Here is a 13,112-nt window from a genome sequence, read left to right as displayed (position 1 = left end):
TCAGTGGTGTCAATTAAAATACTGGTATGTTTGAGGGGAGCTAAAGCCAAGAGGAAACGTTTTTTACTTTATTGTCTTAGCTTGGTTCATGGAGGGATTTGGGTGTGTTATTTTTGTGATGTATGGTGGCATATGGTCAGATGTGTTTTAAAGCTTAAATAATATCAATAATAATAATAATAATAAGAATAAGAATAACAAAATGATTTATAGAATAAAACCACAATGTTCATTTTATTCAAATACATAGCAAAATCAGAGAAACTGATTCAAAAACTGAAGTGGTCTCTTAATTTTTTCCAGAGCTGTATATGGTATGTTAAGCCAAAAAAATAGTTATCGTGACAGACCAAATGATATAACCTGTAAAAGTATATAAATATACTTTAATATATAAATATATAAATCTTTTTTTATTTTTTTATAAATTCAATATAACAGAAATGTTTCAATATGTTTACTGAAAAGGAGGCATATTATATAAACAAAAATACAGCGGTTTCAAACTATAATACTAATCTATAAACTATAGTGTAAACTGTAGTGCCAATCATCAGCTCTTACTTTAAGCTTAAATTAAAGCTTAAATCAGGAGGTCACAGGAGGTCAGGGACGCCTGATTATCCGCACTTGTCTGGTAGGTATATTCAGATGGAACAGTGGTCTAAGCTGATGCCAGCAATGCATATAATGTGCATATGATTTCTTCACATACAAATTTGATCAAATCTGTAATGGAAACATTCAATAATTCAATTCCAATTAAATAAAACCACTGATCATTTATATTTCATGAGCGTGCTTCCGCGGACTCACTGATTCAGCGGTGACTGGTACCCTGATGCCCTGATACCGTGTGGCAACACACTGTAAACACACATGGGCGGTGTTAAATAACCTCAGCAAGTGCATGAGGATCTTCACTCACATTCTGAACACAATCCTGCCCTTCCTCCAGTCTTACCAGAGTTAAATACAGTTACAAATACTGCTACAGTTGCTATTCCTTCAAGTTACAAGTAAATAAAACAAAATGTCATGCTAATGGCAGCTCCTGTACATTTTCTTTATCAATAATAACAGTAGTAAAAAGAATGGCACTGTGTGCTTGAGAATGGTCAAGCTTTAAATTAGAAAAGGTTGTGCTCCGAGTTTCGGGAAAGGGACGTATGCTTCAAACACAAGGCAGTCATTTTCTTCATGCAAACAAGATAACCACTGAGGTGTGACGAGGACAAGTCTCTTTATACTGAATTGTTGAATGAAGTTATAGTGGATCTAGACATCCCTGGAGAAACACTTCAGTCAGTTTATGCTTTAATCTGTCTGTCCGTTCTCTCCAGACAGCACATGCACATATCGTCCACCAAAAGGTCCACTAACAGTCCGCTTATAAAAAAGAAAGGTCGTTCTGGTCCAGACGCTGCCCCTTTTTGTGTACTGCCTCCTGCCTGGTCCCTGAGTCCCTCGGCACCTCCTCTCCCAACCTACAGCGTTCACAGCAATCAATCAATAACACAAAGCAAGGACAAAGTGCTTCTGAACGGCCCTGCCACTAGCTTAAGATTTCAGCCTCTGGGCCAAGTGAATTCTGGCAGTAAACAAGGACAGAAACGAGCCTAAATTTCACAGATTTTTGAACACTTGTCTTTCCTGACATATGCCCAGTCCCATTCCACCTCTATGCTACCACTACAACTTAGCCCTACCCCTCTGTTTTGTACGTGCACTTCTAGGGCTAGGGTGTCCCAATTCTTGTTAGGCTGAAGGGGTAGGGGGAGTGTTAGACCTACATGACCCTTCAAATTATTTTTTCAGAGGGACACTCAAAACAGAGTGCTAGAATCATTGGCATCATTGGCAAGATAGTGGCACAAGCAACCAAAGAAATCCACAAATTTTAAAGTTTTTCCCATGTCAAAAAGTATTATTATCATGATTTAAAGTTTTGGGGCCATTCTTTTCATAACAAGCATAAAAAATAGCTTTTAGTTAGTCTCAGGAGCAAGCTAACTTTCCTGTTCCACCTTAAATGGTCCAAGAGGTTGCAGAATTTAAGCTGAAATGGATAACAGATTAAAAAAAAAAAAAAAAAAAAAAAAAATAAAAGCTGATTTTAGCTCCCCATCACAGAGGAATTAATGAATGGACAATAATACTTAATTTCTGCACCACCTGCCCCCTTTCTGAAGACATACAATGCCCTAAAGTTAACTAGTTAAACAGCAGCTAGGTTGCTAAGCTAAACGCTACACTGTTAGCTAGCTATAAATCTGTATTTCAACCCTTTCCTTTGTAACTCGGTTCCAAGGATTTACACTCGAAAACAAGCGGCAGGGGTACAAAAGAGAAATTGAATTGGGCCTAGCAACACTAATAGAAGCACAGTCTTTTTAAACTGACCAAAATTTTCACTTTGAACTAAGCTTAAGTCCCTGTTCTGATTCTGTTTAGCCAATTTCAAAGTAAGCTTCTATGCTCAATGTGCCCTGAAATAATACTTAATATACACTGTTATTGTAGGACACTGAAAAAAAAAACATAGCTGCAAAAAATGAGAATAAATTAATTGAGAGAATTAAGCAGATACTCCAGCAAAAGTAATCAGCAAACCTACAGTCATTCTAACACAAGTAGCACCATAAACAATCTACAAGAATAAAGCAAATACAGATTGTTACAAGTCACAAGCTAACACGAAAAAATGTTAATTATAATTTCCTCCATCCTTGGAGGTGATTTCTAGGCAAAGCCCAAAGATAGTTCACATGGAGCAAACGTAGCATTCCCAAAAGATGCCTCCAACATCTGATGCCGCCTACCCACCAACAACCGCAGCTGCAGCCTCCCGTGCCTCCTCAAGCTCCTCATCCGAAACCAGACAGAGGTGAGCATGTCACCAGCTATCGTGCTAGTGCACAGGTCCAGCAGCAGCTGAGACTTGAAGAGCTCAGCTCTTCTCTGCACCGACCCAAACTTTTCTCCTGAGGGATCCCACAGTACAATCTGCAAGCGTCCGACCCATCCGCATCCAGTCAGGAAACTTGCACACGCATGCTGACTGCCGAGGACTCTAAATCCTGCTCCGTTCGATTCCCCCGGAGTGACACTGCTCATTTTTCACAAACGCTGCCTCGCCCCTCCTCCCCTCCCCAGGAGTCCTCCACTTCTTTCTCCTCAGTCAGACTGACACAGGAAGGATGAGCCGGCATCCAGGAGAAATAATGAGAAGAGAAGAGCAGAGAACGAGAATTTTTGAGCAAGTCTGGGAGCCTGGGGCAAATCAAAAATCCTGAAGCAAATTATGATGGCTGGGAGACTGGGAAGACTTGGAGAGGCTGAGAAGGCTCGGGCAAGTCAGAAAGGCTAAGGAAAGTCTGGAAGCTTGGGGCAAGATAGGAAGCCTGGGGCAAGTCAGGAAGCCTAAAAGAAGCCAGGAAATCTGTGGGAAGCAGGAATGGCTAGGGCAAGCCAGAAATGTTGGAAAAGTTTGGGAAGTCTGTGGCAAATCTGGAAGGCTGTGAGAGACTGGGAAGGCTGGGAGAGGTAAGAAAGGCGTGAGCAAGTAAGGAAGCCTGGGGCAAGTCTTGAAGCTTGGGGCAAGTCAGGAAACCCGAGAGAGGCCAGAAAATTAGGATTGTTGGGGCAAGCCATAAATGATGGTAAAGTTTGTGAAGTCTGAGACAAATTTTGAAGCCTGAAGCAAGCCAGTAAGCCTGAGAGAGGGCAGCAAGCTGGGATGGTTGGGGCAAGACAGAAATAACAAAACACATTGGGAAGTCTGAGGCAAATCTTTAAGGCTGGGCCAAGTCGGGAAGCCTTGGGGTAAGTCGGGAAGGATGGAGCAGTTCAGAAAGGCTATGGACTAGGGAGGCTTGGGCAAACTGGGACTGTTTGGAGAGGTTGGGCTGAGAGAGGCTAAAAAGGCTGAGGCAATTTGGGAAACCTGTGGCAAGCTGGGAAGGTTGGGACAAGCAACAATTGTTCAATGAGGTGGGAAAACCTGGGGAAACCGGGAAAGTCTTAATCGATGTTGAGTGTTAGAAGTCAGTGCCTTGGCAAAGCTGAGGACAAGCATGGCTTCTTCTTCATTTAAACTTGAGACTCCAGCATCGCCATGCTAATGGAGGAACACATTAACTTAATGACTGCGCAGGCATTACAGATAAGTGCTCCAAATACTTCAGTCCGAGTTCCATGGAACTTCACAAACGCCCATGCTCTAATGGGCCACTTATAAGCACTAAGCGAAGATGGTAAACCGCAGTTACTTCAGAGGAGCAAGGGGAATGGACGGTGCGGTACCACAATGAGATAGAACGTTAACAGGCCAATTAAAGACAGAAACACTAGATAAGTGAGAAGTTATTGAAGTACTTTACTACAACATGTAGTAGGAGCAAGACTACAGCAAACCCAACCATCTTATTAGAATTCAGGCCAGTCTGTAGCAGAAACGACTTTTCCTCCAGGTCCCATTTACTTAGTATGGCTGAACAGAACTAATGCACTTAGTGCCCCGAAGCCCCCGCCACATTATCTCCAAACATATGACTCCGTTTCAGTTATGATGTGCGAAGTAGAGCAGAAAGGAAAGAAGTGACAAAGACAGTGGCATTCAAAATCCAACCAAAATATATGAGAAAGCTATGTATTAGCCAAAAAAAAAAAATTACTTTTTATTTTACAGAACAATCATCAAAATCAGCAAATTACTAGACACTTCATTCATGTTTTTTTTTCTCTTATCGTGGGCACAAATATTCAAAATAAATATTTTAAGATAAAAATCTGCATGTAACAAATGGCAACAATTTCATAATTGGTATTTTAACATCGTACTCTAGAAATCATGTCAGAACAAGTTATATGGAATGTAAAACTTTTAATAAAAAAATATTTAATTGTTCAAACGGTTAAAACAGATCTATAGAAGAAAAAAAAATCCACTTTTAAAATTAACCATTTTTTTCTCTAGCACTAACCTACTCCTACCAGCACTCCTACATTTAGTAAACAAAGTGAGATGAAAGAACACACATTCACGCACTGTCTTGTGATGCTTTCAGGATGTTCAGTGTATGTCACTTAGGGACTCCACAAGTTAAAATGATGGATAAAGTGCTGTAAGAAACTTTATACAATTTTCCCACAGTTCTGATTGCATTTAAACAAACATTTATTTTTTTATGTTGTTTATTTCTTATATTTTCTTATTTTTAGATATAAAGGTGTGTGTTAATATTAGGGCAGTTTCCTAAACCTGTCATCACAATATATTGTTAGACCAGTCACAGTAAATACACTATTAACTTATTAAACAAGATACAGACAAATAATTTTGGCTAACCTCAATATTGGTCATTGTGATTATCTGGCGAAAAGGTCATTATACAAATTATGCTTACTTTTCTTAGTTATTACAATTTATCATTTATCTATCTATATATTGTAGTAGGGCTGAGCGATTTTTTTTATCCCGTAAGGTAATAACAAAAAGACATGTTCCAACTGTTATACAAGCACTTTTAATTACATTCAGCGGTAGATGAACATAAGATATATGGAGATGGAAAGATCAGTCTGTGAAAGGAGAACATTTAGAGCTAAATGGAACACAACACACATACTCGATATCAATATAAACAATATTGTCTCAACTTATATATATATATCGTATTTAATTATAGCACCCAGCCCTGTACTGTACATCGTGTAAACTCTGTATCACGATACGTACTGTACTGTACTGTACTGTCAGGTTCTTTCCAGTAAACAGCCCTCCTGAACCCTAAAATCACACTTAAACCACAAAGATATGACTTAGATTTACAGTCTTCTTATCTAAATGACACACAGGTAGAAGCTAAGCTATATTTCTAATCATCACATCAAACCTATTCAACATTCTGAGAGAATCACTGGGGTCCTGTGATTAAGAAACTGGACTGTAATTAATATCCTAATAATGTAGAGAGCTAGCCAGAACATGGGAGACCAGAGTGAATGCAATTTGCCTAATGAGTTGATGATACCAGCACAGCATGTTAAATTAGGCCTGTCACGGTAATTACTTTATCGACTTATCGCACAACAGAATAATTTCTTCTGACCTAAGTATCGTCCATTATGTTATTATTAGCAAGAACAGTCTATAAACATGCATGATAAGGTTTTATTCTATTTGTTTTATATATTTAAGACATTTAAACATATTAATATTTAAACTAAAATGTCTATATATACATTTTCATAGTAATAAAAAAGGTTTAGTGCTCTTAGTTATGTGTATAATAATAATAGAATAATAGGTAAATGCATTACAATACTACTGTATCATTATTCAATCAGTGGCATAAAACACGCCTGCTAACCCCGGCTAGCACTGCTGGGACAGCATAAGCATTACCCACTAACCGTGCTAAGCCTTAGCTCCTTCACCGTTCAGAGGTGAGTATTATCGGCCTGTAGCCTCCGGCTAACCCCGAGTAGCACTGCTGAAGCAGTATTAGCATTAGCTGCTAACCGCTAACTATTTTGCCGTTCAGAGGTGAGTATATCACAGACTGCAGCCTGCATGTTTACCATGTTAAAACAAGCTACTTGGGACAAATCGCTTTCCAATATCGCCCTGGCTTACTGAAACACTCAGGGTTCCTCAGTGTAGCACGGCGGCATTAGCTGCTAATCCAGCTAGTGCTAGCAGTTAGCTGCTAATGCTAATATTACTGCAACAAGGCCTACTAGAAATCTGCAAATCTAAGCCTACTGTAAATAAACAGAAGAGCTTTACTCACCTAAATAAACAATTTTCAGGAGAGAAATCTTTGTAAGTTAACATACATCATGCTTTTGTTTTTTATTACAGTTTGGTTTACTTAATTTAGCTTAGTCCACCAGCAGTGTGACCTGCAGAAAACACGGCAACACCCCTGTTCCTTACTAGTGTTGCATAATGTGCCTAATAATCTGGTATGCCTTTTCATGTATGAAAATAGACCAAAAAAAATGTTCAAAATACTTTGTTAATTTCAGAAGTTTCAGAAAATGTTTTAAATTCATTTTAATTGTTATATATTGTAAATATACAGTAAATGTTATATACTGTAATCTATCATAAACTGATTATAGTGTGTGTTTCTTCTGTTTTAATAATCCAAAGCCGCAGTTTTGCTGGAATGCCTTACCTGGAAAGCTATATGCAGGTGATTGCAGGGAGTGAAATCCTAAGTGGTACATTATGAGATTGAACATCAAGCCAGATAAAGGAGATCTGTTTATAGACAGTGTGAAAGCTTCTAAACACCAATTCAATGCACCACGCTCACTACAATAAAGTTTACTAGTGTAAAAAGCTTACAAATACTTAAATTGATATGTAATATTAATAAAGTACACATTTCAGACTGAGACACAAAACACAAAGCACAGAACGAGACCTAATGCTTTCTACCAGCAAGCATGCACTGTGACATCTTTGCCATCTAGTGTTTGAAAAAAATACTACACACACACAGCATCACATCACTTTCATTTTATATCACTAAACCATATCCAGTACTTTCTTCATCCTAGCTTTCTGTGATCATAGAGCAGATGTTCTATTGTTTTTTTTTGCATGAGCTCAGAGCCTCCTGGATCTGAGGCAGACGTCACCACGACGACACAAAGCATTCAAATGCGCGGACGAATGCAAAACGCACGCAAATGAACAAATACGCCACAGCATTCCACAATTACCTGCATCAGCGCTTCAGTGCGGGAATACAGCGTGGAGAAGGCAGGAGCCGGGACCTCCTCTCCTCCTATCGGGGACTGGCCGTCAAAAATGCATTCCAGAGACTCTACCTACAGAGAACACGCAGCTGGGGTGATGAACAGTAGAACCAAATTAAAAATATATAGACAAATATCAAAAAGTAGAGATGTAGGAAAAAACAAATAAAAAAATAAATAAAAGAAAAGTGCATTTGGGCTTTATCTGAGCTCAGAAGGTTGCAAGCCAAGTCAAGGCTTGAGCATCTTCACAGCAGAGCAATCAGAACAAAGCTGCTTCAAACATGCAGAGAACTGAAGCACAGGATGATCAACACGAGGCCACCAGAACTGTACAATTAACTGCACGATGACTGTGTATAATGTGCTGCTGCTGAGTACATAAAATGGCAATGAGATCACAGAAAGCACATCATCTAACAAGCACATCATCATTACAAGCAAACATAAAGAGTTGAAGATTCATGAGAGGCTCCAAAAGTGCCCAAAAGTGCCATAAAATCAGTGTACCGTATTACATATTTACCACTATATGGTGAATTATCAATGAACTTCTTTTTCTGGTCTATTTTCATAAATAACTTGATAATAAGGTTTAAGGGGGGAGTAGCTAACTAAGTTAAGTAAAGCTAAGCTAAGTAAACAAAACAGTAATAAACAAATACTTTATTTTAAAGTCAAACGGGCGCTGGATGTTCAGCTACACAGATTTCTCTCCTAAAAACTGTTTATTTGGGTGAGTAAAGCACTTCTGTTTATTTACAGTAGGCTTGGTTTCCCGAATTTCTCCAGCACAAAGGGTGGAGCATTAGCATTAGCGGCTAACTGTTAGGAGGTAATGCTAATAGTGCTCCAGCAGTGCTAGCCGGGGTTAGCAGCTGGTTACTGGCCGATAATACTCACCTCTGGATGGTGAAATAGCGGTTAGCGGCTAATGCTAATGCTAATACTGCCCCAGCCTTGGTGCTGGAAAACTTAACTGGAACTCCTTTATAACACTGCACTTCACTACTGACGATTTTTGGGAAAATTAAAGGATTAAGTGCACTTTATAGTGCAAAAAAATACGGTCCCTAAAAGTAGAAGTCTCATTATTAACACATACATGGTTATGAACCTACAGTTACAAGTGAGCATACCTGGACCCTGAACCTGCTGTTTTCTGGAAAGAAGGCTGGCTTAGTTCATTAGCCAGGTCAATCTGCAGAAACAAGTATGAGTTAACTCTGAGAGTTGCAAAGCTCTGTTTAGCACAGCTTAGAGCTGTTTCAAGAATAAATACATATAAACAAACATTGCATTAGCATTAGATTAGCATTACCTGCTAACCACCCTCGTTATGTTCCCATTCAGAGGGGAGTATTATCAGCCTGTAGCCTGCTCCTAATCCTAGCTTAGCACTGCTGGAGTAGCATTAGCATTACCCACTAACAGCACTCGCTATTTCCCCCTTTAGAGGGGAGTATTATCGGCCTATAGCCTGTTTCTAACCCTATCTTAGCACTGCTGGATTAGTATTACCATTACCCACTAACAGCTTTCGCTATTTTCCCCTTCAGAGGGGAGTATTATCGGCCTGTAGCCTGCACCTAACCCTATCTTAGCACTGCTGGAGTAGCATTAGCATTAACCACTAACAGCACTCGCTATTTTCCCATTCAGAGGGGAGAATTGTCGGCCTGTAGCCTGCTCCTTACCCTAGCTTAGCACTGCTGGAGTAGAATTAGCATTACCTGCTAACAGCACTCGCTATTTACCACTTCAGAGGGGAGTATTATCGGCTTATAGCCTGTATCTAACCCTATCTTAGCACTACTGGAGTAGCATTAGCATTACCCACTAACAGCACTCGCTATTTCCCCCTTTAGAGGGGAGTATTATCGGCCTATAGCCTGTTTCTAACCCTATCTTAGCACTGCTGGAGTAGCATTAGCATTACCCACTAACAGCACTCGCTATTTTCCCATTCAGAGGGGAGAATTGTCGGCCTGTAGCCTGCTCCTAACCCTAGCTTAGCACTGCTGGAGTAGCATTAGCATTACCCGCTAACCATGCTCACTATTTTCCAGTTCAGAGGTGAGCATCATTGGCTTGTAGCCTGCTCCTAACCACGGCTAGCACTGCTGGAGTAGCATTAGCATTACCCGCTAGCCACGCTTGCTATTTTCCTGTTCAGAGGGGAGTGTTATCAGCTTGTAGCCAGCTCCTGACCGCGGCTAGCACTGCTGGAGCGGTTAGCCGCTAATATGCTAATGCTCCAGCCTAGTACTGGAGAAATTCGGGAATCTAAGCTTACTGTAAATAAATGGAATTGCTTTACTCACCCAAATAAACAGTTGTCAGGAGAGAAATCTGTGTAGATTAACATCCAGTGCTTGTTTGACTTTAAAATAAAGTATTTTTTATTACAGTTTTGTTTACTTAGCTTAGCTTTACTTAACTCAGTTAGCTAAACCCCACCACCATCACCCAGCAGCGAGACCTGGTGAATTAGAAGTTCCTTATAGTGTCTCTTAAAATGCATCTTATAATCCAGTTCGCCTTGTGTATGAAAATAATAAATCAGAATTAGACGTAGGCCAGGACAATAATTCGATATCGGTATTTATCGCGATAAGAAATGTTTCAATAACGGTGATATCAGTTTTGTGGTATAACGATATGTATTAGAATCACGGACAAGCGTTTTTTACTGGCGTCAGCTCGCCGCAGAGCTCAACACATTCAGCCTCCGTAGCTGGGCTACGTCAGTGCGTGATGACGTAACCACACAGGCACGTAGCCAAATAGGCTAGGCTAGGCAAGGCTAGGTTAAAATGGCTAGGCTCGGGTCCGCTTCGCTACGCAGCAAAAATGTCTCGCGCTGGAGACAAACGGAGCCGGGACGAGCGGATCCAAGGCTAAGGTAGACTCGGTTCGGTCGGCCCCGGATCCTCGAGGCCGGCCGTGGGTCCGCTCCCTTGCCGCTTTGCTGCAAATTGTGCCGGAGAGTGCAGCCGACCAGCAGCGGTAATGTTAATACATCTAATCTGTTCCACCACTTCAAGCAACTCCACTACATACAATATTTTTCTTATACTGACTGAAGCACTTTTATAGCTTATGTTGTAACTAAGTTATTCATAGTTGATAAAGCCTGTAGGTTTGTTTATTTGACGGGAAAATCTTGTTGCTTTTATGTATATAAAGGCTTATTGTATTCTATATCCTAGTTGAAACACTTTTGTTTTAATCTGTTAAATTTGTTCACAAAGAATAAGAAGCTCTGCCTCTGTTGTAATTTAAAGTTATTTTTATTGGTAATAGTTATATAGGCTTATGTTTGACAGGGATGTCATGTTATTATTTTGCTATATGCAAATAATATTGAGCATTGATTTATTTTGACTACTTTTATTTCTAAAGTATTAAAGTTTCTGTGAAAGGAGGTTTCAAAGGCTTAAATTAAATTTTCAGACAGTAGTAGGTACAGATTTCCATTAGATAGATAGATAGGTAGATAGATAGATAGGTAGATAGATAGATAGGTAGATAGATAGATAGATAGATGTTCATATAATGAGGGTATCTGATGCAAACCATACAAAAAGTGCAAATACACAGTTATATAATAATTTAAATTCGCAGTGCTGCAGGGATTGCAGGGCTTCTTTGCAGTTTTCTGAGGCCTTCAAAGTATTTATATCGATATCGAAATTATATCGTATCCACCGAAATTTAAGGAATATATCGTGATATAAATTTTGGCCATATCGTCCAGCACTAATTAGACGTTTATTGATATAATCTGAATCAGATTAACAGGTGTCAATCTGAATAAAATAAAATTAGTAGTGTAGTTTCTGAGTGTCGACTAAAGCCACACAGAGGCCTTCTACAGGTATGCGGGCCAGTCACGGGTCAGTTCAGCTGAGCAACCTGGGAAGCCACAAGATGTCAGCTCCATCTGTCATATTCACTCCAGCCAAACACTCACACAGAGAGCCAACGTAAAAGCCCAGTCAGGGGCACGACGCTGCAAATCAACACGACTACAAATTAGCTTTAAAATTACATCTAATTAAACACCTCTAGCTTGTAGGAGCGCTTGAGAGTGTTTGAACAAAACAGTTGAACGTTGTTTCTTGTGCTGTAGATCAAACTACCCACTAAACAGGTCCATTCTCTGGCAACCGGCCTGTAGGCGAGAGCCTTTAAATAGAAGCTTGTCTTCAGGGGGTCGTGGTGGTGCATCATGTGTGTATAGTAGAGCAGAATGTGCGCGCTCATGCCATCTTCATTCAGGCCTTAGCTTAACAGAGCATGCAGCTAACACTGTGCATGAGCACAACTGATAATCTCAGTCAAATCTGTTTAATGCGACGCATTAAATCAGAGAGCGATGACGCTAACGCAATAAAAGCGACTGAGCAGTGACGGGCTTTAACACACATACAGACACAAGACACAGAGAGTGTGACGACTGCAAATCAACATCTTCAACATGGAATCTTTTCTTCACATGGAAACACACTCAACATTCTCTGCACACTGCACATAAATACAGCACGTGATGACGGCTATGATGGCTATGACCAGTTCAAACATGCATCATTTGATAGGTGGCATTCAGGAATGCTCCTTTAGTAATGACTAACATCAGCCACAAGGTGGAGTAAGACCTCTATGATCTCCGCTTAAGGAAGAAGAAGTGACTGACCTATCATCACCTCATCAGCTTGATTTGACAACAAATCACTCCGAATCACGGCAACAGCCATTGCCTTGATATGACCTGTGGTGGCGTCCCAAGTGAGAGATTTGGAAATGATATGATCACCGTATATAGTAGTTCCCACTTTCCCACTTTCTCATTTCCTCACAACCAGGACAGAGAGGAGAGAGAGAGAGGGAAGGAGAGATAAGATAAAGAAAGACAGAGATAGAGAATCAGAGATAGAGTCATCTGCTGGGCTAGCAGCCAGGGAGCACCATCAGCCTCATAGTGATGACAGAGCATTTGTGTGTGAGTGTGTGAAGGGGTGGAGGGGCGAGGTGGGGGGACAAAAAGCACTAACTCCCACTCTGCACAGCTGAGGCTGATGTGAGGTGACAGGCTGGGCTTGTCAGACGCTGCTTTATGGGAAGAGAGAAGGGAACTGCAGGAATCTGGCTGTGTGGAGCCTCCACAACCCAGACTAAGTCTAAGGTTCAGGTTCAGGTCCAAATATGAAAATGTTAAATCTGAATATATTATACAGATGCATTACACACAGAGTGATCTATTTTAATTGATTTTTTTTATTATTGTTTTATTGATGATTATGGTTTACAGCCAATGAAAACACAAAAATCAG

General features: G+C 40.2%; 2 protein-coding genes across 18 annotated transcripts in view; one reads left to right on the top strand and one right to left on the bottom strand.

Annotated features, from left to right (window-relative positions):
- dlg1a (discs large MAGUK scaffold protein 1a) overlaps window positions 1-13,112 on the bottom strand; it is a 187,068-nt gene that overhangs the window by 94,972 nt on the left and 78,984 nt on the right. For 9 of the 17 annotated variants that reach the window (XM_022675135.2, XM_022675138.2, XM_022675141.2 and 6 more), the window contains one exon: window positions 7,741-7,848. The exons of the other annotated variants lie outside the window; for them this stretch is intronic. In XM_022675135.2, the coding sequence (XP_022530856.2) occupies window positions 7,741-7,848 (108 nt within the window). The remainder of the gene's footprint in view (window positions 1-7,740; window positions 7,849-13,112) is intronic. 17 annotated transcript variants of the gene reach the window in all.
- LOC111195860 (G2/M phase-specific E3 ubiquitin-protein ligase-like) overlaps window positions 10,611-13,112 on the top strand; it is a 675,934-nt gene continuing 673,432 nt past the window's right edge. The window contains exon 1 of the mRNA XM_049479230.1: window positions 10,611-10,785. The gene's annotated coding sequence lies outside the window, so the exon portion shown is untranslated. The remainder of the gene's footprint in view (window positions 10,786-13,112) is intronic.

The sequence above is a fragment of the Astyanax mexicanus genome, chromosome 5, assembly GCF_023375975.1.
Source record: "Astyanax mexicanus isolate ESR-SI-001 chromosome 5, AstMex3_surface, whole genome shotgun sequence".
NCBI lineage: Eukaryota > Metazoa > Chordata > Actinopteri > Characiformes > Acestrorhamphidae > Astyanax > Astyanax mexicanus.
Note: the sequence above shows the minus strand (reverse complement) of the source record. Positions and strands in the feature narration are given on the sequence as shown.